The sequence below is a fragment of the Pseudoliparis swirei genome, chromosome 8, assembly GCF_029220125.1.
Source record: "Pseudoliparis swirei isolate HS2019 ecotype Mariana Trench chromosome 8, NWPU_hadal_v1, whole genome shotgun sequence".
NCBI lineage: Eukaryota > Metazoa > Chordata > Actinopteri > Perciformes > Liparidae > Pseudoliparis > Pseudoliparis swirei.
Window position 1 is genome coordinate 19,584,346 of NC_079395.1, and position 23,504 is coordinate 19,607,849.

The 23,504-nt window shown below is 43.8% G+C and overlaps 1 protein-coding gene across 2 annotated transcripts; it reads left to right on the forward strand.

Moving 5' to 3' along the window:
• Positions 1-14,027: 14,027 nt before the first annotated feature.
• Positions 14,028-20,203, forward strand: LOC130198613 (gastrotropin-like). Of its 2 annotated transcripts, XM_056421844.1 has the most exons (5): positions 14,028-19,061; positions 19,171-19,346; positions 19,430-19,519; positions 19,923-19,970; positions 20,101-20,203. In XM_056421844.1, the coding sequence occupies exons 1-5, from the start codon at positions 18,995-18,997 to the stop codon at positions 20,101-20,103; spliced, it is 384 nt and encodes a 127-aa protein (XP_056277819.1). In that variant the 5' UTR covers positions 14,028-18,994; the 3' UTR covers positions 20,104-20,203. The 2 variants fall into 2 exon arrangements, with proteins under 2 accessions (XP_056277819.1, XP_056277818.1); XM_056421843.1 differs by having other exon boundaries at positions 19,923-20,203.
• Positions 20,204-23,504: the final 3,301 nt, after the last annotated feature.

The window sequence follows — 23,504 nt, forward strand, 5'->3', positions numbered from 1 at the left end:
TGAAGTTTGAAGAACAAAATTAATACTTCAAATATTAATCATTATTTCTAACCTTGTCAATGTCTTGACTATATTTTCTATTCAATTTTCAATTCATTTGATAAATAAAAGTGAGTTTTCATGGAAGACACGAAATTGTATGGATGACCCCAAACTTTTGAACGGTAGTGTATATAAATTGCTCTTTTTGAAATGAGTCAATCTAGTTGCAATCATGTATCGTACCTTCTGAATAACACTGGAAACGGGTTTTAGCCGCATGGCACATAGGACCACAGTGCCATATGTCATGCTGGGCACACACACACACACACACACATAAAAACACACACACACAAAGCAGGTGGATGCTTCACACATTGTTGAAATGCGTTGATGCTTTGACAGAGCAGAGCTGAGGGGAAACATTTGGAAACAGCCACCTCCACCATGAAGGTAAGAACGAGGACCAGCGTGTGCCAATACTTGCAGTTCTTAATATTTAAGTAGACTGAAAGTTTAACTTTTTTTCCTCATGTGTCTTCATGCTTCTATATAAGAGCGACTGCCGTCTACTATATTCCTCTGGGGGTTAATAAAGTACTCTGATGCTGGTTTACAGTCTGTAACTCCAAAGTTATAGACAACGCCAAATCATACACACTGCTTTTTTTAAACTGAGAAATGAAGAACCCAAAAAAAAGAAAGAAAATGAGAGCATTGTGAGAGTCCATTCCTACAAGGTCTTTGGTCCACTGTGAGATGTTCAGGGGGAGAGGTCTACCTTAATGCACTGTCCCCCAGTGCAACATCATGTCATCATCACCAGGAAAGCCTGTTGAATTATTGACACTCATTGATTTAAGTGTTCAAACGTATCAGCTGTTGGCCTCTAAATGCTTCTTTCTGAATCGTCTTCAGCGCTGGAAATACTGGATGATCCGTTTATTGTATCGTATTTTATTTCATTTTCATTTCCCCGACTCAGAAGGTATGTAGTAAAACAAAATCAAAACAACTAAATAGCATTCAAAACCCAGCAATGCGCATTTCATTTTACAATTTAAAACTAGTCATTGAAACCCATATATTTATATACATAAAGGAAGATGGAGAGCAGAGCTCCCATCTGACACCGCTAGATGGCAGCACGGTCGCAGGTTAATGCTACATGGCGGTTCATCGCTCCGTCGTGCCCATGAGGCAGCCATTCATCAAGGGGATTATTAGTTATTATCCATTATCAAGAGATACATTTGGATTAGTGCACGTAATCCACGCATTGTAATCCAGATCATCTCTTGGTGGTTTAATGAAATTTGCAGAGGGGTGCTATTCTTTTCATAAGACCTTTAGGACGATAGAGGATGAGCATAAGAAGTTTGTTGTTTTGTGTTGCTCACACTCAGTTGCAGTGTAGACTTTTAAAACACACAATACAGATTTCTGTATTGTATTATCCCAGATTACATAATGTGTTTTACCTTAATTTACCTTCTAGCTCTGGTGCAGTTTGCAGAACCGAAGGCCTTGTGACACCAAATCCTTCTCTGAGGGTCACCTTTCCGGAATACAACATTGAAGGGAACATAATACATGAAATACATAACTTTTTCAGTCATTGTGCACATACATTTGGAAATCTGGAGTGCACACTGAACAAAAGAAAACCCAGTCAGTTGTTGCTGATAAGAAAACTAGATTCAACAAGCATGTGCTGACACATACTCACACACACACAACACACACACACACACACACACACACACACACACACACACAAATACACAGCTAAGTGTCTCCATCCACACCTTGAGAACTCCATTTTTTAAGGGTGCACCATATTCTTTCTCGCAAGCCAATCAGAGCAGACTGAGCTTTTTCTTAAAGAGACAGGCGTGGGTGAATACAGGTGTATCCAGAAACACACCATGAGCAAAATAATGTGTTTATTATTATATATTATTTATTTAGAATTAATGTCAACATGTTCATGAAGAAACCCAGAATACATAACCAGAAAATGAACACGCTATGTCCCCTTAAAGACTAGACTTTTCTAAACAACGTTAAGATGCTATGGACGTGTACGATAATAGCGGCAGTTGATATAAGAAGGAGCTTTGCAAAGAAGAACAAATGCAACAACAACACAAAAACACAACCTTATGTTAACAATTCTAACCGCACTGTGCTTGAACTTTCCCGTCAAAGGCATCTGGCCCGTAGAGATTACAAAATGTAATTGTCAACACAATGTTGTAGATTAGTTTAGTACTTCTAGCTAATGGAAGTTTCTCCTGCTCGTTTGTGTCCGTGTCGGGGGTTTAGGCTCTCACCATGTGGCAGAAATTATTCTATCAAGCGATTTTAAGAAATGGAGGCAAGTTTTGTGTTTTCTACTTCTTCAATATTTCAGTGGTATATTGTGAGCTGTTTATGTCAGACATTGACACAGTGAGCGCTTGACCCATGCTTCTCTGTCTAGACAAGAGGACAGCCGGTTGGATGCTGCTCTGTGCCAATCAGCTTCATCTTCCTGTGCTACCTGGTCATTACGTGGGTGGGGCCAAAGCTGATGGAGTAGAGGCAGATAATCAATCTTACATCCGTCCTGATAGTTTATAACCTTGCCACATGTACATGTTCTATGAGGTACCACTGAACCGTTTGCTGTAGTACTTGCATTCTCTCTAATGGCCATCAGGGGGCGATTGCATAGAAGTCTATGAGAAAATGCCTCAGTATTGTAATGGCCTTAATGATCTCAATCTCTAGTTTCAAGTCTCCTTCAATACATTATGATGTTAATTTCGTACATTATGGTAAACAAAAGTCATAAAGCAGGGTATGCTTTAGGGCGGGGCTACCTTGTGATTGACAAGCTGTTTTTTGGCAATAGTAAACCAATTTTTGTTCTTCAATATTGCGCCATATCGACTGGATGTGTATACAGACAACCTTTTAACAATATCAACATAAAAAGCAATAATTCAAGGCCTCCAAGTGGCAAACAAACCCAACAACATGCATGTTTAAAAGGACAACCATCCTTCTTAGCTGATGTAGGACACCAAAGTGTGTATGTGCCTCGTCGTCAGTGAAACAGGAAGTGGTTTCACTTCCTCACAGCAGGTGTGTGTGACTATGGGATGGTTTAGAGAAAACACAGACGAAAAAGCAGCTTTTGTCTTCCCAGTTCACAGCCTCCTCCTGGTCGGCCAGACACAGTCTGCTGTGCCAAAATGTTCTACAAGAAGCTCCACTCTGAGGGAAATGATATGTAAGAGCACCTCACAACGTGCACCCTAAAAGACAACGCACACAGCGTGTGCTGGTGGCTCCACTTCTCCAAAGTGATCGAACTGAGTGACACCATGAGTACGAAAAGAGTGAAAAGAAGTTATCGTGATTTTTAAGACCACCATTTGTTATTTTGTGCATGCCAACCTGTACGCGTGTTTCTAGGCTGAATGTATTAAAAACACCTGTTGGCTGTGTGTAGGTGTGTGTATGTGTGTGTGTGCGTGCGTGTGTGCGTATGTACTTTACTGACATTACATTAATGTAGAGTGGTCAAAGTGGTAGTTATCAGGATTGTCTCGTCACATGATCAAATGGAGGCTTGACATTGGACAGTACTAACATATGACCCAGCAACCATTATCGCATTATCCGTAAAACAAAAAAACATCATTTAAAAGGATTCAGTTGAATTAAGTTTTCTTTAGAGATTATTAATATCATATATAAGTTATGTTTTAACCCTCCTGTTACCTTTACATTTACTAACATATTTTACCCTCGGGGTCAATTTGACCCCAGCAATTAAAACCTCCAGAAAATTATTAGAATTAATATTGCTTCCCAAGTTTAAGTGTGAGGTACTTTATGTTTGTTTGTTGACTACCTAAATAGCCCTTTAAATAAATAAAAAAGTTGATATTTCTTATATGTTTGACACAGTGAAAAACAGCCTGGGGTCAAATTGACCCCAAAGAACACTGACATTAAACATTGAATGGGGTCAAATTGACCCCAAAGGTAACAGGAGGGTTAAAGTTTACTTGAACAATTGTGTTTTTTTGGGCAATACAAAGACACAATTTTAAATATCTATGAGATCTTCTTTGAACACAAGCTGTCTATGTACTCGGTCTGTATTGAGGCCCTGCTGTGCAGGTCCATGTCTTTAAGAGCTGTCTACTGTAAGAACGTTCCAGAGCTCCAACACGAGGCCTCCTGCTCCGGTTGTTTGTCTTCTGATTGGCCGTTGGCATAACTAGGCAGATTAACTAACTCCTGGACCATCTGTTTTATGGCGTTGATGAAGAGACAATGCATCCTGTAGGTTTTTTTGTCTTCTTCTTTCTATACAGCTGCAGCATATAAAGGTCAGTGTGGTGGCTGAACGCCATTATGTAACATTAATTGTTCTGACCTTAGATGTGACCCCCAAGCCATCATTAACGGTTGGCTTACCAATGTGGAGCCCTGAAACTGAGACAGTTCAGTTGATTGGGGAGATTGTATTTCTGTGTGTTTGTGTGTGTGTGTGTGTGTGTGTGTAGTGGATGGAGACACAACATCCATAATGTTCTCTCCTATATCTAATTACTGCATATGGGCCTTGATTACTATACTGGCTCTATGAAACAAACATAGATTAGTCAATGTCGTGACACTGCGGCTTCAGAATGACATTGAGCACAATGTTTGATCACTTATTTCCTGATTGGCTAGCTCTCCCGGTGCAGTAATGTAACTGGCTATAGTCAGGAACATTGTGGGCTAAAAGGACTTCTGAGCAAACCAATTATCTTAACTTCATCAGGTCTTCTTTGCGGTCAGCGTTATTCCGTTTATAATTATAGAATTATTTCTTCTTCTGCGGGTACCGTAACAGCACGAATGGATGCGTCTCAAAGTACAAGCGCCGTGTGGCTTTGGTGGGACAAGTAACATCCACCGACAATGCAAAACCAAAAACTGAAGCCTCCGTCTTCCACAAGACCATTAACCTATAATATAACAAAAGGTTCTTTCTCTCTAACTCAAAGTCTACTTTTCTTAAATGTCATGACCATAATTTAGCAATTTAGTGAAACTGATAGTGTCTCACTCTCTTATCTTATCTATCTCTGTATCTCTGTATCTCTCTCTCTCTCGCTCTGTCTGTCTCTCTGTCCTTCTGTCTGTCTGTCTGTCTCTCTCTCTCTCTCTGTCTCTCTCTCACTCTCTGCAGTCTCTGTCTGTCTGTCTGTCTTATCTCTCTGTTTGTCTGTCTGTCGGTAGTATATAAAACAGTTAGAAACAGGAAGTACAGAAAAGAGGGTGTTGGGGGAGGAGGGCTCTAAAAAGCTATTCCTGCTTGTTTGTTTTGTGAATGGCTGAATGTGGCAATGTCAATTCATTATATGTGCAAAATATAAATACATGAAAACATTTTCTATGAGTTACGAATGATATTTGTGCCCTAAACACACACACACACACACACAAACAACCGTTTGTTACGTATGAGGGTCTTCCATTTCACAGACATGCGTTGCCTCTGTTCATTCATCCAGTACCAAGACCACAAAACCCACTCAACACACATTAACCCCGTCTCACCGCTCCCCCAGCTGCTAATGGATGAGACGTTGCTTTATTCTTCTCCCGCACCCATGGATGGCAGTGGCAGCCAATCAACTGTTGGCTGCCATTAACTCTGTATCCATCTACCCCCCATATCCCTCCTTTTTTAGATCAGGGTCCCCCACCCACCCCCTCCCCTTAGCTACTAGCATTTAATCCTACTTACCAACCTGCAACCCCCCTGGTTCCATCTGTCATAATGTAGAAGGATAATTGTCAGCCAGTGATCTCATCCACTCCCCCTTGTGGGCTGAAATAATGTATGCTTCCCTTGCACTATATTCACAATCTGTTTCACCATCTACATATCTATACTTTTCCATTTCCAGCATTTTGACTGTGCTCTGCTTCAAACTCTACAGAAAACCATGAATAAGCACTCTTGAGTGACTAAATCAGGCCCCTCGGTGGAGTCATTGCTATACCAGCATGATGGGGCAACTTGAGTTTTCAAAATCAACTCGTGAAATACAACAAGAGAGACAAGTGCTCTCAAAAAGAAGAAAAAAGAGAGAATATTTTATCACTTAGCAAAAAAAAGTGTGTGGAAGGCACAGTTGCATGTCAGTCCGGACAATGGGGCATTCAAAGCCGACCGCATAATTAAATCACAGGCTCTCTGACACCTGACATGGATCGTTTTCACAGTGGGCATTTAAAAAAGTTACAGCAGAATAAGCACAGGTGTAGCTAATAACACGGACATTGACAGCGTGTTATTAATGTGCTTCAGTGGGCGGCAATTCAAAGTGCGGCACTTGTGACACTTGTGCTTTTCTTTTTTGAGACCATTCCATTGTGAGCATTACAAATGTATTTGTTGAAGCATTTTCCCTCCTCACCATGATCAGACAAGCTTAGAGAGAGCCAACTTGTGGAACAAGCAGACTTGGAGCAGGTTCAGAAGCCATCCTGTGTGGGCAGCACTAGCAGCGCTAGGCAGCGCTAGGCAGCGCTAAGCACCACTGAGCAGCGCTAGCCAGCGCTAGGCAGTAGGCTACAGTGCAGCGCTATGCAGTGCTAGTCAGCGCTAGGCTGTGCTATGCAGTGCTAGGCAGCGCTAGGCAGTAGGCCCTACTGTGCAGCGGTAGTCAGCGCTATGCAGCACTACGCAGTGCTAACCAGCGCCTCCAGTGCGTCACCTTTGAAATAACCGGTTCAACTCATTCGTGAGGCCTCACACAAACACACAAGACCCTCTAACTCTGGTCTGAGAGACGGATGAGAAGCTCCTTTGAAAAAGCGCTTTTGCAGAGTCACTGTGCGCGTGTCACCGAGTGCAATGCATCAGTGTATGGCCAGGACTAAAATAACACACTTGTGTAGCATTATAAGCCATATTTTGCTGCTCGCCAAGTACTTAATCTGCTCTCCATTTCGAACACAAGTATAGTGTGTAGAAGCACACACACACACACACACACACACACACACACCTACACACACACACACACACACACACCGGCAGCTGATTGCCAGAAGCCCATTTAAAGAGTGATGTCCCTCGGCCTCCCGGCGGGCACAGCTCCAGGTTGATTACTGCTAAGTGCCGTACAGCTCAGGCATGACTGACTCTATAGCACGCAGATCAACTTATGATTATGCAACCAGATGATGGGTTTCGTCTTGAGTGTCGAGTGAGCTGCGGCGCTTTTTAAAATGCCAAGCTTCCGAGACATTAACGCTTTTCACTTACATCTGACGGGAATAACGTTTGATCGTCATCCGTGTTAATTACAATACTTCGAGCGCAAAGAAAATCCATCGGGCTGTGAACGGGCTTAAATCTGCTTCCTGAATTCTTATTTTTATTCTTATTCTTTTTTTGGTCTATCTCCTTGGTAACAGTGCTAGACGGTGTTTGGGTTAGCCCGAGGCACACTGTAATTAATAATCAGGTTAGAGGGAAAGGATATGGGAGCGCTGCTGCTAAACCTCCTGGCTCGTAAGAGGGACAGGAATACACACTTGCGCACACAGACACACACACACACACAGGCGTAATTGTCGATAGTGAGAATGGTTTGGGAATAAGAGGCTGCCGAGTGTGCTTGAAGGTGAGCCACTGGGTTGTGTCATACAATGAGGGTTAACAAGAGGCTGTGGCAATCTCTCCGTGATGGGAGCGCACTCAACCAGCAGGCGAGCTAGTCTTAATCAGCCAGCCAACCAGCAAGGAGCTCTCTGTCAAGTGCGTGCATGTCTGCGTAATTAACAAGCGTGGAACGCCAAGTAGGGACCAACACAGACTCATTCCATGTCCCTCTCCATTTTAGTACCTCGAGTGTAAATCGCATTAGTTGGAAAACATCTATCAGTCACTCAGTAACCACATTGTGTCCGTGCATGTGTGCGCATCCATGCGTTTCTTTGTTTTCAACCAGGAGGAGCCCCATCTGTCGGGGACATCGTCCCCCTCTATTGACAATGGGATGAACTCAGTGCCACCTGTATCTATGTTATCAAAGTTCTATGGGGGATGTGCCATTTGTCTTGACAGCTATGATTTATGGCTTTTATTGTTCGTTATGGGTCAGACAATCTCAGCGAGAGATAGACGGAGACGTGTTCCAGCGGGGCTCTGGCCCGCAGGGTATTACTTGATTTGATTTATATTTGCATGAACCCGATTCGGGTAAATGGGCCCAAATTGTTTTGTGATAAGGCCGGCACGTGTTAGCCGAGCTGGCGGCGTGTCTCCGGGGGTGGCAATGCCGGTCGGTGTGTTGGTCAACCACTTTGGTCCAGACTAAAATAACTAAAGAAACGATTCCTTTTAGTGAAGTGAAGGATAACATTTTGGGCCCCTCAGGCTGTGTGCCTAGAGGAAAATGTTAGGGCTTCTGCTGACCTTCTGTTGTGTGGGGCGAGGTTTGGACCCAAACTCAGCAGGCAGAGATTCAAAATAAAAAGGTTTCTTTAATTGTTCACTGAGCAGAACCACAGTCTGGCAACAGGAGAGAAACAACAGGGACAGGAACAGGGACAAGAACCGGACAGGAACAAAAACGAACAGACACAGAACAAGCAGAAGGACACAGGCTAAATACACTGGGGAAACGAGACACAGGTGGAAACAATCAGGGCGTGGCTGGGAACAATCAGGAACGAAACAGACAAGCACAGGGAACGAAGCACAGGGAAACAGGAAACAAGACAGGGACTTCAAAACAAAACAGGAAACACTCCAAATCATAACACCTTCACATAATGTCAGTCAAAGAGACAACCAGAAAGGGACTCCGTATAATCACAAAGAGGGGCAAAAGGACTAAAAACAAACCAAAATACCTGCAAAACAATGAAAACAACTGGACGAAGACACAAAGAGCCGCACAACAATAGAGGAAAGGGGCAAAACAACCACAAAGCGACACAAAATGACGACAAAAAGATCCAAAGACACAAGACAAAAAGAGGCTAAACAACTCAAACATCTTTGTGTCTTGCTTCTAAAATAGGTGGTGGGTTGTCTGTACTCAAGAGCCCATTGTCTCCTAGCACGGCCATGAGCACTGATAGAGTAACTGTGTGCTAAAAATGTGATTTCACTGTTCAAGACGTCGAGTTTTTGCATCGACCTCAGTGGCCACAATGTAAAAAACCCTGGGCTATTTCTTGTGTCATTACTAGTACTTTCTTTGTCAGTGTATTCCCAGCACATAAAGCCGGCGAGTATCACACGTAATATGCCACAAATAGGCAAACCTAGCCTTGAACCTTTCACTAACTCAATTTAGCAATGGTCTTATCTATAGCCAGGTAAAAGCAACAGCTCTAAAGCCTCTAACCTTTATTAGACTTCATTTAGATTGATCCAGTCAATAAAATTAATTCTGCATCAGCGACAGAGAAGACTAGACAGATCGACCTTTGAGATACAATTAATTATATTTATGCATCGTAATGAGGATTGTAGTTTTGAATAAGATGCCCTGCATAAAATGACAAGACTAAGAAAAGACTGTTTCCATCAGGAATCTGTATACAGTGGAATAAGGTCAAAGGTCAATATGACAACTGCATGACCCCTTTTCCACTCTGGTCTCCGGTGTGCCAGTGTTATTCACGGACCTTCTTGTTCTCCGTGTTCAGACTCGGTGGGTCACATTGACAAAGTTTAAAACACAGACATTGTTCGGGACAGACTGGAGGAGACGTTAGACTCGTCAAGGTCACACAAGAGGAAGGAAAATATGGAGCACCCAAAAGGAGGACGACTTCCAGACGAAGGGAGAGAAATTAAGAATACATGATTGAATTACTGTTGGTGCAGAAGTAGATTTGAAGTTGGTACATCCAGTGCATAGACTGTATAAATGTAGTGGAAACAGCCACAGCGACATCACCAATTGGTTTGTCGAATACCGTTATAAAGCTTTCATTTTGACATTTTGTCCGTCACCATCTCGGTTCTTTTGGAACGAGAAGAAACCTTATTTGGAGAGGGTGAAGTTGCGGAGGGTCTCTGTAGGCTAGGTAATGCATCCAGAAATCATCTTGCAATCATCATTGGGATGCTAACTTTTGGACCACTCTTTTAATCACAAGGTAGCCCGAAAGCATACCGTGCTTTATTCTTTGAACTGTTTTCCTCTAATATCATGACATTATCAATCATAAGCTCATTGGGAACATTTGTACTGAGTAACAATTGTGTTACTTGATATAGAAAAAACACCTGCTGGCCATTAGAAATAATGCAGGTTCAAGGTCCTGTGGCAGGGGAAACAGCTAGCTAAGCTGAATGTTATTTTTACAACTTAAAAGTTGACATGGTAATACCGAGTCATCTACACGTGTGAAAATAGAAATGGAGACATTGGAATTCACACGTTGTTACCTCATTGGAGCTAAATCCATAAGCTCCTTATGGATGAATTGTCATCTCTCTATTGCACATTACTAACTCTGCTTCCTCCCCGGAGTCCTTTTGACTTCACGTCTCATAGGGTCCATCGGACCTGGCTGGGTCTGATGCCATGGCCCTGCTAATGCTCCGCCCACTCCTCCTCTCTACCTCCATCTGCCTGATGGATCATGGAGGTCTGGATCGTGGACTATGCCGACTACCAACTATACCATGGCCCTGTTGATGCTCCGCCCACTCCTCCTCTCTACCTCCATCTGCCTGATGGATCGTGGTCCATGCCGACTACCAACTATTCATACACTCTGTCATACTCATTGATTGTGTTGTTACTGTGTTTTAATGTGTGTGTAATGATTCCTTCTGTACACATGACATATATTGCACCTGTCCATCCTGGAGAGGGATCCTCCTCTTGCTCTCCTGAAGGTTTCTTCCCTTTTTTCCACTGAAGGGTTATTTGGGAGTTTTTCATGATCCGATGTGAGGTTGTGGGACAGGGATGTCTATGTGTACAGATTGTAAAGCACTCTGAGGCAAATTTGTAATTTGTGAGAATGGGCTATACAAACAAAATTAATTGAATTGAATTAAAGCCCGGCCACCTGCTCTCCTAGCTAGCGTCTGTCCATCTAGCCTCTGTCGAACTAACGTCTGTCCAGCTAGCTCGCGGGTTTCCTCACAGGACGTTTCTCCATGAAGCTCGCGGCTGCCTTCCTTCCCTCAGCTCCATCCCTCTGGGCATCTATACTACCTCAAATTATGATTCTATCCTGCAGTAATACTTTACTGGCTCTTGATGAACTATTACAAAGATGAGCTAATACCTTAAAGCCAGCGTAAAACATTTCCGTAGCCTTCTCCGCTTGACTCACACCGGGGCATTTCTCGACTCCTGTACTTTTTTCCTATGCTCTACTCCGCCGATCTCTTATCACTTCCCTTTTCCTCGGCTTCACTCGTCCTTTTGCCTCCCTTGCCTCCTTTCCTTCATCCTTCCCTCTCATCTCCCTGCTCCTCCTCCTCCTCCTCCTCCGGCCCTCCTGCCAATTGCCCCTCCTCTCGCCCCCTCTTCACACTCTGATGATTGCCGAGCACATTTCATCTGACACGAAGACAAAGGGCTGCGTACACATGTGGTTCCTCTGTGAGTCCCGTGTAATATGAAATATTAACGTTGGCATAATTTGGCTCTCTGGATGGAGTGTGGGGGGGGGGGGGGGCCTTATAATCACCAGTGACTCTTATGCTTCCTTCCCCCCAAAGGATGGTGAGGCTGTCAGGATGGATTGAGAAACAGTCAAGATAACAACAACAGAATGCTTACTGTTGGCGTGGCCTATTTCTGTCGGGGTGTCTAATGGTTACGCTGGCTGGCTGCCGGGTGACTGAGGCTAAAGGTGCTATGCGCCGCATTATTTAGCCATCAACCGTCATGCGCAAATTAATGGTGATGAGCTATAATAACCATAAACATTTCGTAGGCTCTGTTGCACACCTGTGCTGTTTTTAATTTGTTTGGCTGTTGTTGTTTTTTACCCAGAATCAGAATCAGAATCAGAAACAGTTTTATTGCCAGGAATGTTTTCACAAACAAACGAGGAATTTTTTTGGTGGAAGGTGCAACATTTGGACATGACAAACAAACAACAATCAACACGACAGAAAGACAACAAATAATGTGAAGTGTTTGGGTGTGTGCTTCAAGTGGTGTGTTTTAGTTAAAGTGCATGTTAAAGTGACGTGTGTGGAGGAGGGAAGAAGAAGGAGGAGGGAGGAGGAGTGAGGAGGAGGAAGAGGAAGGAGCGGGAAGAAGGAGGAGAGAGGAAGGTGGAAGAAGAGGTGGTAGTCCTGGGGGTGACAGTCAGTCAGTCCCGGGGTCCATTGATGAGCCCGACCGCCGTCGGGAAAAAGCTTTTGGTGTGGCGGGTGGTCTTGGTCATGATGGACCGCAGCCTCCTCCCCGGGGAGGGACTCGAACAGGGAGTGTCCAGGGTGGGAGGGGTCAGCGACAATCTTTTCGGCCCGCTTCAGTGACCTGGAAGTGAACAGGACCTGGAGGGAAGGCAGATTGCAGCCGATAACCCTCTCGGCCGAGCGGATGATGCTCTGCAGCCTGCGCTTGTCTTTGGCTGTGGCTGCAGGGTGCCAGACGGTGATGGAGGAGCAGATGATGGACTCAACGATGGCCGTGTAGAATTGTACCATCATTCTCCCTGGCAGGTTGAATTTCCTCAGCTGCCTCAGGAAGAACATCCTCTGCTGGGCCTTCTTGGTGATGGAGCGGATGTTCAGCTCCCACTTGAGGTCCTGGGAGATGATGGAGCCCAGGAAGCGGTAGGACTCCACAGCGTCGGGGAGTCACACAGGATGAGAGGGCGGGTGGGGCTGCATTCCTCCTGAAATCCACAACCATCTCCACTGTCTTTAGAGCGTTGAGCTCCAGGTTGTTCTGGCTGCACCAGGTCACCAGGTGGTCAGTCTCCCACCTGTAGGCGGTCTCGTCCCCACCAGAGATGAGTCCAATGAGGGTGGTGTCATTCTTGAACTTTAGGAGCTTGACGGACTGGTGACTGGAGGTGCAGCTGTTGGTGTACAGGAGAACAGCAGAGGGGAGAGAACACAGCCTTGGGGAACCCGTGCTGGTGGTCCGGGAGCCTGAGACGTGTTTCCCCAGCCTCACGTGCTGCTTCCTGTCGGTCAGGAAGTCTGTGATCCACCTGCAGGTGGAGTCGGGCACGTGCAGCTGGGAGAGCTTGTCCTGCAGCAGGGACGGGATGATTGTATTGAAAGCAGAGCTGAAGTCCACAAACAGGATCCTGGCGTAGGTTCCTCGGGAGTCCAGATGCTGGAGGATGTAGTGAAGGGCCATGTTGACTGCATCGTCTACAGACCTGTTGGCTCTGTAGGCGAACTGCAGGGGGTCCAGGAGTGGGTCGGTGATGGTCTTGAGGTGTGACAGGACCAAGCGTTCAAAGGACTTCATGACCACAGAGGTCAGGGCGATGGGCCTGTAGTCATCATTGAGTCCTGTGATCTCGTATTTACCATAAAGCTCTTTGCTGCTTCAAGACAATGTTTCTACTTGTTCCTTAAGTTTTCAATTATTTCGGATTACTTTGAATTATTTCAATGTACTTACCTCTTAACCTTTGAGAGGGAAGCAGTGCGTTTGACATGTTGTTACTGAGCATATAGACATTTTACGTACACAACATATAGCTATTTTATGAAATGTGACCTTTTGTCACCAGCCAACAGAATGAAAAGTCAGTATCATGGGAACATTTTCCTTTTTACATGTATGCTCCTGGAACAATAATACAATTATGTAATATTACTAACACATCTACTTTCAGACAAGAGGAGGGAAAACATACAAAATATACATTCAGGTGTTTATTTTACCAAACTATGTTGAAAATGGATTTTAATTCATATTAGCTATAATTTTTCCAAAAGTTAGCATTAGAGAATGCCTCATTTTCCTTGTGTATATATATATATATATATAGAGAGAGAGAGAGAGAGAGAGAGATATGTATCGATAGATATATTCCATTCAGTTACGTCCTCCATGCAACTGAAGGTATTCTGTATTGTTTCTCTCTTTTTTATGGCTGCTGAAAGTATGTTTTTAATCTGAAAACAACAAATATCCCCCAAAAGTATTTTGAACTGGACTTTATCAAAATTAGCACACTCCCAATGTTCACATCTAGACATACAATTTCAGAGAACTTGTAATACAAATAGTAATGTTCTGAGTGTGGGAAGTTTTGTGGTTCTAAAATTGCATTACTTGAGCAAGTTAAGTCAGGAGTAAGTAAGTCAGCGGGGGCGCCCTTGTGCAAGCTTTAATACACCTGCTCAACCCAGGTGAGGCTGCACTGTCTGTGTGAAGAGAAAACGTCTAAAGCATTCTTCCACACCATTTACCAAGTGTTCTTCTCTCTTGCATGGCACACAACTTTAGCATCAAAGGCACACACATACACACACACACTTTCCCATGGGAACCAAATTGTGCGCCTTCCACTATCTACACACACACACACACACACACAGAAGGTCACAATTTGTCCCTCACATGTTTAATTTGCTATATATAATTTTGCTCTCTTTCAACCTTTCTTCGCACACACACACACACACACACACACCCCCACACACACATACACACAAACACACCCACATGGGCTACAGTTGCATCACTGGTGAATTATCATGCCGTTCCGCGTTATTAAACATGACACTCGGCCCAGATAATGGAGCCTTTCTTCATCTCAATTTGGAAGGCTAATCTTATTGCTTTGATTAGCAGCAGCTTCATTTGCATATCAAGGCCTCCCCGCCTTTAATTCCTCCATTGCAAATCAAATCCCTTCTCTATAGCCATAGATAAAAGGAATCTATCTATATGTATCTTTCTTTAGAATCTTTTCTTCCTCCCCCTCTCTTTTGTTCTTCATTTACTCCTTGTTCACTTGTTCATTTGTCCACATTCTTGTTTTTTATGTGTTTGTTTTTTTCCGCAGTGATCGGTTGTCGCCATTCTCCCCCCCCCCCCCCCCCCCCCTCGTCTTCACACATACATCAAAAGATGTCTATATGGGAGAGAGAGTGGCGAGAGTGAAGCATGACTTCATCCAGACGGGGTGTGAGGCCGTCCTGGTTACTTATTGTCATGTGGGATTTCAATGACAGCCCACTATTAAAGAGTAACCACCAGTTTACAGCAGCGACAATAAACCTCAACCGCTGCACTTTGCCCACCATTCAGTGGGTGATTGTAATTTTTTTTTTCATATGCATGGTTTTCGGGAGAATGGAGTCCCTCAATTCATCACGATACAGACGATATAGATAAGAATGTACATGTGCTGCTGCTGCTCTGTATTAAAGGAAAAGGTTGTAACCCCAGCTGGTGACCGTCTTATACTGGAAAAGTCAGTTGCGCATTAGTGCATTAATATATTTCATGGAGTTTTCTATGGGGCCGATTTGGGCAGTTGAATTAAAAACTCAAACCACGCACGGACGGAAAAATGAAGGTGCCATCTGGAACCGAAAATGGTTCTTCAGAGTGATGCCATAGAAGAACCATTTCTGGTTCCACAAAAACCTTTAAAACTATGGTTCTTTAAAGAACCATTTCATTAAATAGTTCTTCCAATAACCTATAAAGGTACCTCAAAGAACCTTAAAAAAATGCTTCTTGAAGGCACCATTTCTGGTTCCACAAAGAACCTTTAAAACCAGGGTTCTTTAAAGAACCATTTCCTTAAAGAGTTCTTCCAATAACCTATAATGGTGCCTCACAAAATGGTTCTTCAGAAGGTGATGGTTCCACAAAGCCTTTTAAAGAACCATTTAAGATCCATTATTGTTCTGTGTGCAATTTTTCCTCTCAGCCGGAGCTCTCGGCCACTTCTCAGCAATGCGGGTGATATTTGAGGCTGCATAAAACTTAAAGTCTCTCTAACATCAAACAATGGCATCAATTAATACGATATAATGATGATAGTGATTTGCAAGTTCAGAAAAGTAAAAAAACAACAACAGGGAAAAAAAGAAAAATATGAAGCTAAACACAGCCCATTAAAAGTCTGAACTAATATTATGCATGTATTCAATTGCTATGCTTTAAAAGAAATATATATATATATATAAATACATTTTCATGTGGTTTCAGTCACTTTTGATGCATGTGTCTTAATTGCACAAGCTGCTGGTGTCATGTGTCATTTATGAGGTTCATCCATAATGATTCTGCTCTCTAAAGGCGTCATCTTTATGGAAGTTTATTTTGTTTACAACAACAAGATACGAGAGAAAGGAAATAATGAAAAAAGAAAAACACAAGCTTGAAGTAGAAGAAATGTGCATAACAAGTTCAGACAAGAGTGTGTATGTGGGGCGGAAAAGGCCGCATGGTGGAGAACATTCTGAAAGGTCAAATGAAGGAGGTCAAACTGAGCCCAGTGTTGCACAACAATATTACCCCAGCTGTAAAAAAAAGAAGTACAGAAGTGGTAAGGATGGCACGTTAAACATGCTAAAGGTGTTTTACATTGTTCTCACTGCATTACTGCACTTCAAGCACACTGACCTCTCTTGAGAGAGAGAGCGAGAGACAGTAAACAAAAGAGAGAGAGAGATAGTGTGTTGTCTTTTATAGGATGTTGGCCAATAAGATGTTTTTATGGATCAATGTGGGGCTCCAAGGCCATGTTGGCTTTTCACGCTTTAGAAAACACCGTTAACAGAATTACAGGATAAATGTCGCTGCGGCCGGGAAACGTCCATTAAGGCGACGACACGACCGGAGCACCTCGGGCTTTCAATTCCAACAAAGTGCGAATGGGCAAAAAAAAGAAAAAAAGCTCTTCGATGCGGCACTTAACTTCGATCCACCACACAATGGCCGCCACTTTCACACCCCGCCGTGCGCCAGGGGTTTTTTCTTCCCCCTTTAAAGGAACGATTTAAGGAACGCCAGTGCTGCTGCATCTACTGTCTCACTTGTTATGAGGAGCGAGTAGTATCATTCCAGTAATTCTGGGATGGGTTTCAGCTAATTATGTATAAAAAAATACTCGAGCTTGAATGACGTCTGACACCCTTTTTCTGCTCCATCGGTTTTATTACATCGTCACGAATTCATACACCCGAATTACATGTCCATGCAAAACACTACGAGACTACAACTCAAAGTAAAAAATGTATACATATAGTTTAATCTGATAAAACACACACATTACACTTGAACACACACACTTACAGTACCCTGTTTACAGCACTGTTATCTGTTTGTGCACTTTATTTTATCTTATAACATTGTAAATGTTATGTCTAACACACATAGCAAATAAGTGTTTCTGATTCTGATAAAACATCCCCAACGTCTTCATTCTCTTCGAAACGTGGAATATTGTTTATCTCACCGGGTTTTAAAAGTCTCAATGTAACTGTATAACAATTCATAACGATTTACTCGCCTGCGAAGACTCGAAGACACTTGTTGGTCTAAAGGCTACAGACAACCCATAATGCAACACTCTCCGTTCAAGAAAAAATATCTGACGTTGTGAGTCAAATGTTTTAATTTTTAAATTTTATTTCCGGGAAAACAAATATCGTCTTGTTTTTTCGGGGTGACGCATTAGGAGAAAATACAGAAGAGGAAAAAATATAATAAAGATCATGGATGTGTGATTAGAAGTGGTAGTATGTGCGTCCCTCCCTCTGCAGAGTACACAGTGCAGTATACGTGTTGATCAGGCCAGTAGAAATTATTCTTGTCAGGAATAATATATCTTCTCTGTGTCAGTTGCAGTGCAATAAATCACATCAAAAATATCACATAAAAAAAAAATATCAAAAAGATTACATGGAATACATATCACCTGTATAGCCGAAGCCTGATTCATCCCCTGTGCCAGAGAGATATAAAACAAATATCCCTACATTTGGCGACATTTTCCTTTCTCGCCATGAACGCTGCAGTTTACTCAAGTTTTTATCCAAAATAACTGAATCCGCCACACACGGTCCTCAACAGATGCTCCGTCTCGAGTGACGTTGGCTGAGAGCTATATTGCCCACCTGTTTTTGGGAAATTCCACTTCAAGAAAATAACAGTGTGTATTAAAAGATTCATGTCTTTGGAAGGAACAAATGGGCCCGAGTGCCACAGACGGAGCAGACTTTAGTGTTTCGGCCTTTTCAAGGTTTTTTTTGGTCAACAACGATTAAAACAAACAGAATGTAATTCCGGCGATATCTTTCAAACACTATATTTAGCCACATACACTTGAATAATAAAGGTTTTGAAACACGGGGCTACAGGATTCCTTAATAATGCAGGACCCAGTTTTACTTTTATACGGATGCAAATTTTCCCAATTTTTTTTTTTTACAATTGATCGAATAAAAATATATAAGATTGGGTATGGGTCAAGTTTATATTTTCAAGCCATGTCTGTATCTCCTTACACCAACGTACACATTCTAAAGTGCTGACATGACTCCAGATACCAGTGGAACCGGTCCATCAGGTCTTTTAAATGCCTCTGAATGAAGACTTTGAACACATCGTTCACAATGTCGGTTTATAAACTACTTCAAAGAAAGAGATTACATTTTCGAACAAAGCCTTTTTTATATATGTATTTCATTTCGGTCTCCTGGCAGTAAAAGCGGAGGCCGCAACCATAAAGCCAGAGGTGGGGAGTTCATTGACCGGGAGGTGAGCTGCTGGTGAGCAGTCAGCGCTTTACTCGCTGCTCGGGGAGCTCCATAAACGGCCGTTAACGCCGGTTATTGCTCTCTCCCTCGCAGCCCATTGTAGTCCTCATATTCAGGCTATTGCCCTCTTGTGTCATCACAGGAGGGCGGTGGCGAGAGACGAGGTGGGGTATATAAACAGGGAAGAGCCTCGGTCCCACGCACCTCGCTTTTCCCCTCCTCAGCTTGCCTCAGCATCTCTCCAACGCCGTCAGCATGGCCTTCGCCGGAAAATGGGAAACCGAGACCCAGGAGGGTTACGACGCTTTCTGCAAGCTGCTGGGTGAGACGGGGATTTGGAGCTTGTGCCTTCTACTTCTTCTATATCACTTCTTTCTTCGTCTTTTTTTTTGCAAACTCACGGCTGTTGTTTCCCCCCTCCTCCGCTCTAGGTATCCCCGATGACGTCATCGAGAAGGGCCGCGACTACAAGCTGATCACGGAGGTCACCCAGGACGGGAATAACTTCTCCTGGACCCAGACCTACCCCGCCAACACCAAGGTCTCCAACGAGTTCACCATCGACAAGGAGTGTGACATGGAGACCGTCGGAGGAAAGAAGTTCAAGGTAGAGGAGCGTCCGCTTCTAACCTGACTTCATCATGAATTTGAAGCCCTGGTTCTGGTTATGTAACCGCTGTGTGTTTTCAGGCCACCGTGCACATGGAGGGAGGCAAGCTGAGCGTGGCCTTCCCCAAATACGAACACACCTCGGAGGTCAGCGGAGGCAAGCTCATCGAGGTAAACGCAGCCACTTGGACAAGCTGTTACACTCAACACCCCACAGGCGTCGTTAGACTCAGGAATGAAGGGAGAAAAATAAAACGCTTGGAACGCGGACGTCGTGCATCTCAACAAGCTCACACATCAACCTTTAAAACTGGAAACGCATCCACCCGACCATCTTTCCATGTTTCCATCCCAGTTTCCAGAGTTGTTTTTTTCTAGAATTCCTTTTATTAAATTCTTGGAAAGTAAGGAACTCAGAAGCTAAAACATACACATTACCAGTGAGAATCTTCCGGGAGACGTTAGACGCCATTTACAACCGTCTCTTTATATCAATTTGAAGCACAAGAAGACAATAACCTACTCCTTGTTATAATAATGTGCCACTTCTTCTTCTGTCTCTCTCTCTCTCTAGATATCCAAAGCCGGCTCCGTAGTGCTGACGAGGACAAGCAAGAAGATCTAGAAGAAGAATAGAATAGAATAGAAATATACTTTATTAATCCCCAAGGGGAAATTTGTCGAGCCAGTAGCAGCAACACAAGAATAAAAAATAAAAATAAAAATAAAATAAAAAACACAAAAAGGTCAGTTAGCTGGCTAACTGACCTTTGACCTCTTGAACAGTTACAATGGAGAGCTCAGCTACTACTGCAACGAACAAACAATAAATGCAAGAATTTGATACAAACATGAGCCGGTGTCTCCGTCTGTGTGCAGCCTGTTGACGTTACATACTTTTAAGGATATATGTTCCTTGGATTACAAATTAGTGAGCAATGGCCACCTCTGAATGATTGGATACTCGCATCATTTATAATCATGAGCCAGCAAGAGTTGTCGCCTGGAGTTGAATTTGTCAAACACCATTTTCACAACCATATTTTGGAGGTTGTCAAAACATTTTAGTGTCACTTTTTTTTTGGTGTCACAACCACTTTCATTTAATATTTTGAGATTTCATTTCCACATTGAGTTTGAGTTTAGTTTATTTCGATCAGCAAAATATACAACAATCAGAATTCAACATTTATTCAAGTTACTCTCATCTGTCGGTGTAACTCCCAGTTCTTTTTCTCCTGTGTTCCGTGTCTCCTGTGTCTCCTCTGTGTCTTCTCTGTCTTAATTGATTAATTCCCTGCATCTGCCCTCAGCCACTCTTGTCTCGTTACTGTCTGATGTCGTACACCTGTTTCCCCCCCTATTATATTGTGTCAGTCTTTCCCTTGTCTCCTGTTGGATTGTCGTCTCCAGTTCCGTGTCCTTTTCCCGTTGTCCTGTCCATGTTCCTGGTTCCGACTGTTGACCCTGCCTGCCCCGAACCTGGATTCTCTGCCTGCCCCGTTTGGACCTTGTTTTTTTTGTATATATGCATTTGAGAAGGCTTTACACTTACCGTGACACCTCAATGTACCCCTGCCATTGAAAAGCTCTGACATGCTGTGAGACAGATAACTTAGCAGGAAGCATTACAGGCAGTCCAAATAGAGCATCATTTATGAACATCATTAAAGAAGATTTGAAACTAGAGATTGAGACCATAAATTCCTGCTTACAATGTTTACTAAAGGGATCATATTAAGTCTATTTTTTTGAAAGGCACAAAGTGAAACCCTATAATTTAAGTCAATACAAACTATGTAAAAAAGTAAAATACGACACTGGATGTCTTCTTCATAGTGCTGCTCTGCTGTAGGGACATCAGTGCTGCCTCTCCTGGATGAAGCTCCATTGTAGCTTTACCACAGATAACAGATTCTTTATTACCGATGTTTAGCTTTACTGAGAAGTCAGTGTTTGTTAACTAACCTCCTCTTGACAATCCGCTTCCTTCTCTCTCCCTCTCTGCTCATTTCCTTTCACTCTGGTTTCCTCTGACCTTTCCTCTCTGCCTGCCAAATGTTCCTCGTCTCTTCCTCTCCCACTTCTGGACTCCTTATTCTCTCGCGTCCTCCCCCCCTCGTGTCCCCCCTTCCTTCTTGTCTCTCTCTCCACATCTACCCTATTTCTCATGTGGCTTCCAGCCAAGCAAATAATCAGTTAATTAACCAGCTCAGTCCCAGGATCATTGTAGCAGCTCTCAGAGGAGCACTGTGGAGGCTCTCGCGCCTCTAAATTTACAGCTTCATTAAGTGGACTGGAGCAAGGTACAAATCTTTTGAAGAAAATTGCCAGACTAGAGTCTCGCTTACGTGTGTGTGTGTTCATGTGTGTGTGTGGAGGGGGGGGGGGGGGGGCTGGCCTTGACTTGAGAGCCATGGTGACTCAATAGCTCCCTAATGAAAACAGAATGTCTGTATTTTTTTTTGCCTCTGAGGTGCCGATTGTTTTGGCGTAATAAGGAGACGTCATCTCTTGCCGCCACCGATGCAATCACGATGTTACACTCCTGGAAAATTAGGGTTGGAAGGCAACAAGCAAGGTGTCATTTGAGCATGTTTGTGTAGCTCCGGCGTGGCGCAATCACTCTGCAACATCACTTCCTTTGTCCTCACAGACAAACAGGCCTAATTGGCTACCTCCAAGGCTACTGGTTCTGATTGGCCATTCTGCCTCCTTCTGATTGGTCTCCCTCTCGGCAACCACAAGTGGAGGCAGAATGGCTTGTTAGCATCTCCATGGTGCTCTCTCTCTCTCTCTCTCTCTCTCCTTGGAGCCACGATATGCTCACCAGCACTAGTGTCTCTGCATGCTGGCTTTCTTCAGGATGTCCAGCAGCTCAGGTTGATCCTCTGAATGGCCCACAGGTGTGAGCTCTAGCCTAAAGTCTCCAGCCTCAACCCTCCAGCTTTCAGCCTCTAAGCTCCATCCTCTAGTCTCCAGCCTCTAACCTCCAGCCTCTAGACGCCAGCCTCCAGTCTCCAGCCTCCACTCTCCATCCTCCAGCCTCTAACCTATAGCCTCCGGCCTCCAGTCTGTAGCCTCTAGCCTTTAGCCTCCAGCCTCTAACCTCCATCCTCTAGCCTCCAGCCTTTAGCCTCCAGCCTCTCACCTCCAGCCTTTTGCCTCCAGCCTCCAGCCTCTAACCTCCAGCCTCCAGCTTTCAGCCTCTAAGCTCCATCCTCTAGCCTCTAGACACCAGCTTCCAGTCTCCAGCCTCCACTCTCCAGCCTCTAGCCTCTAACCTCCAGCCTCTAACCTCCATCCTCTCGCCTCCAGCCTTTAGCCTTCAGCCTCTAACCTCCAGCCTCTAGACACCAGCCTCTAGCCTCCACCCTCCAGTCTCCACCCTCCAGCCTCTAGCCTCCAGCCTCCATCCTCCAGCATACAGTCTCCAGTCTCCAGCCTCCACCCTCATCCTCCAGCCCCCAGCCTATAGCCTCTAGCCTCCAGAGGGCACAGGATAATGGATGGGTTCATGTTTTACTTGGTTAACTGCAACAACAACTCAGTTTAATTGGAGGTTTGGATAGAATCATAGTCAAACGCGACACCAGGAGACTTTGGTGGTGACAGTTTGTGTTGCAGTGCATGGTGAAATGATGAAATGATGAAAAGACCAAATATATCTGTCTTACGGTCAAGTGATGAGAATTTAAAACACTTAATTACAAGTGGCTACCTACAAGTTATCAGAAAAGTGTACTTGACAATGAAAAAAGAAGATCATATGTGTGTTTTATGTAACATCAACCTGCAAAGTAAAAAGGAAGAACAAAAGTATGATATTTCTTTTTGACATGTATAGTGTAAGTGTGTCTTGTTCCTGCAAGAGCGCATGAAGCAGTTCTCCCAGCTGTCAAACTAAATGACCCATCAGTGTTTCCCAGCACTCCCCATTACCCTCTTCAAGGTCTCTTTGTCATCTCTCTTCCGGTCTCTTCCGTTTTGTTTTCCTTATTTGATCAGTTATCATTATTTCCTTGTTGTTACTCGGTGTCACTCACACTTACCTGCCCTTTTCTGTGTTTTCCCACCCGTCCCACCTGTGTCTAATCCCCCTCCACTTCCCCGGTGTATTTAAACCCTGTGTTTCCTCCGACCTCTGTGCCAGGTC

Coding starts and splice junctions, on each gene's coding strand:
- LOC130198613 (XM_056421843.1), top strand. CDS start 18,995: ATGGCCTTCGCCGGAAAATGGGAAACCGAGACCCAGGAGGGTTACGAC. Junction 19,347..19,429: donor TCGGAGGAAAGAAGTTCAAG/GTAGAGGAGCGT, acceptor GTGTGTTTTCAG/GCCACCGTGCACATGGAGGG. Junction 19,520..19,922: donor GCGGAGGCAAGCTCATCGAG/GTAAACGCAGCC, acceptor CTCTCTCTCTAG/ATATCCAAAGCCGGCTCCGT.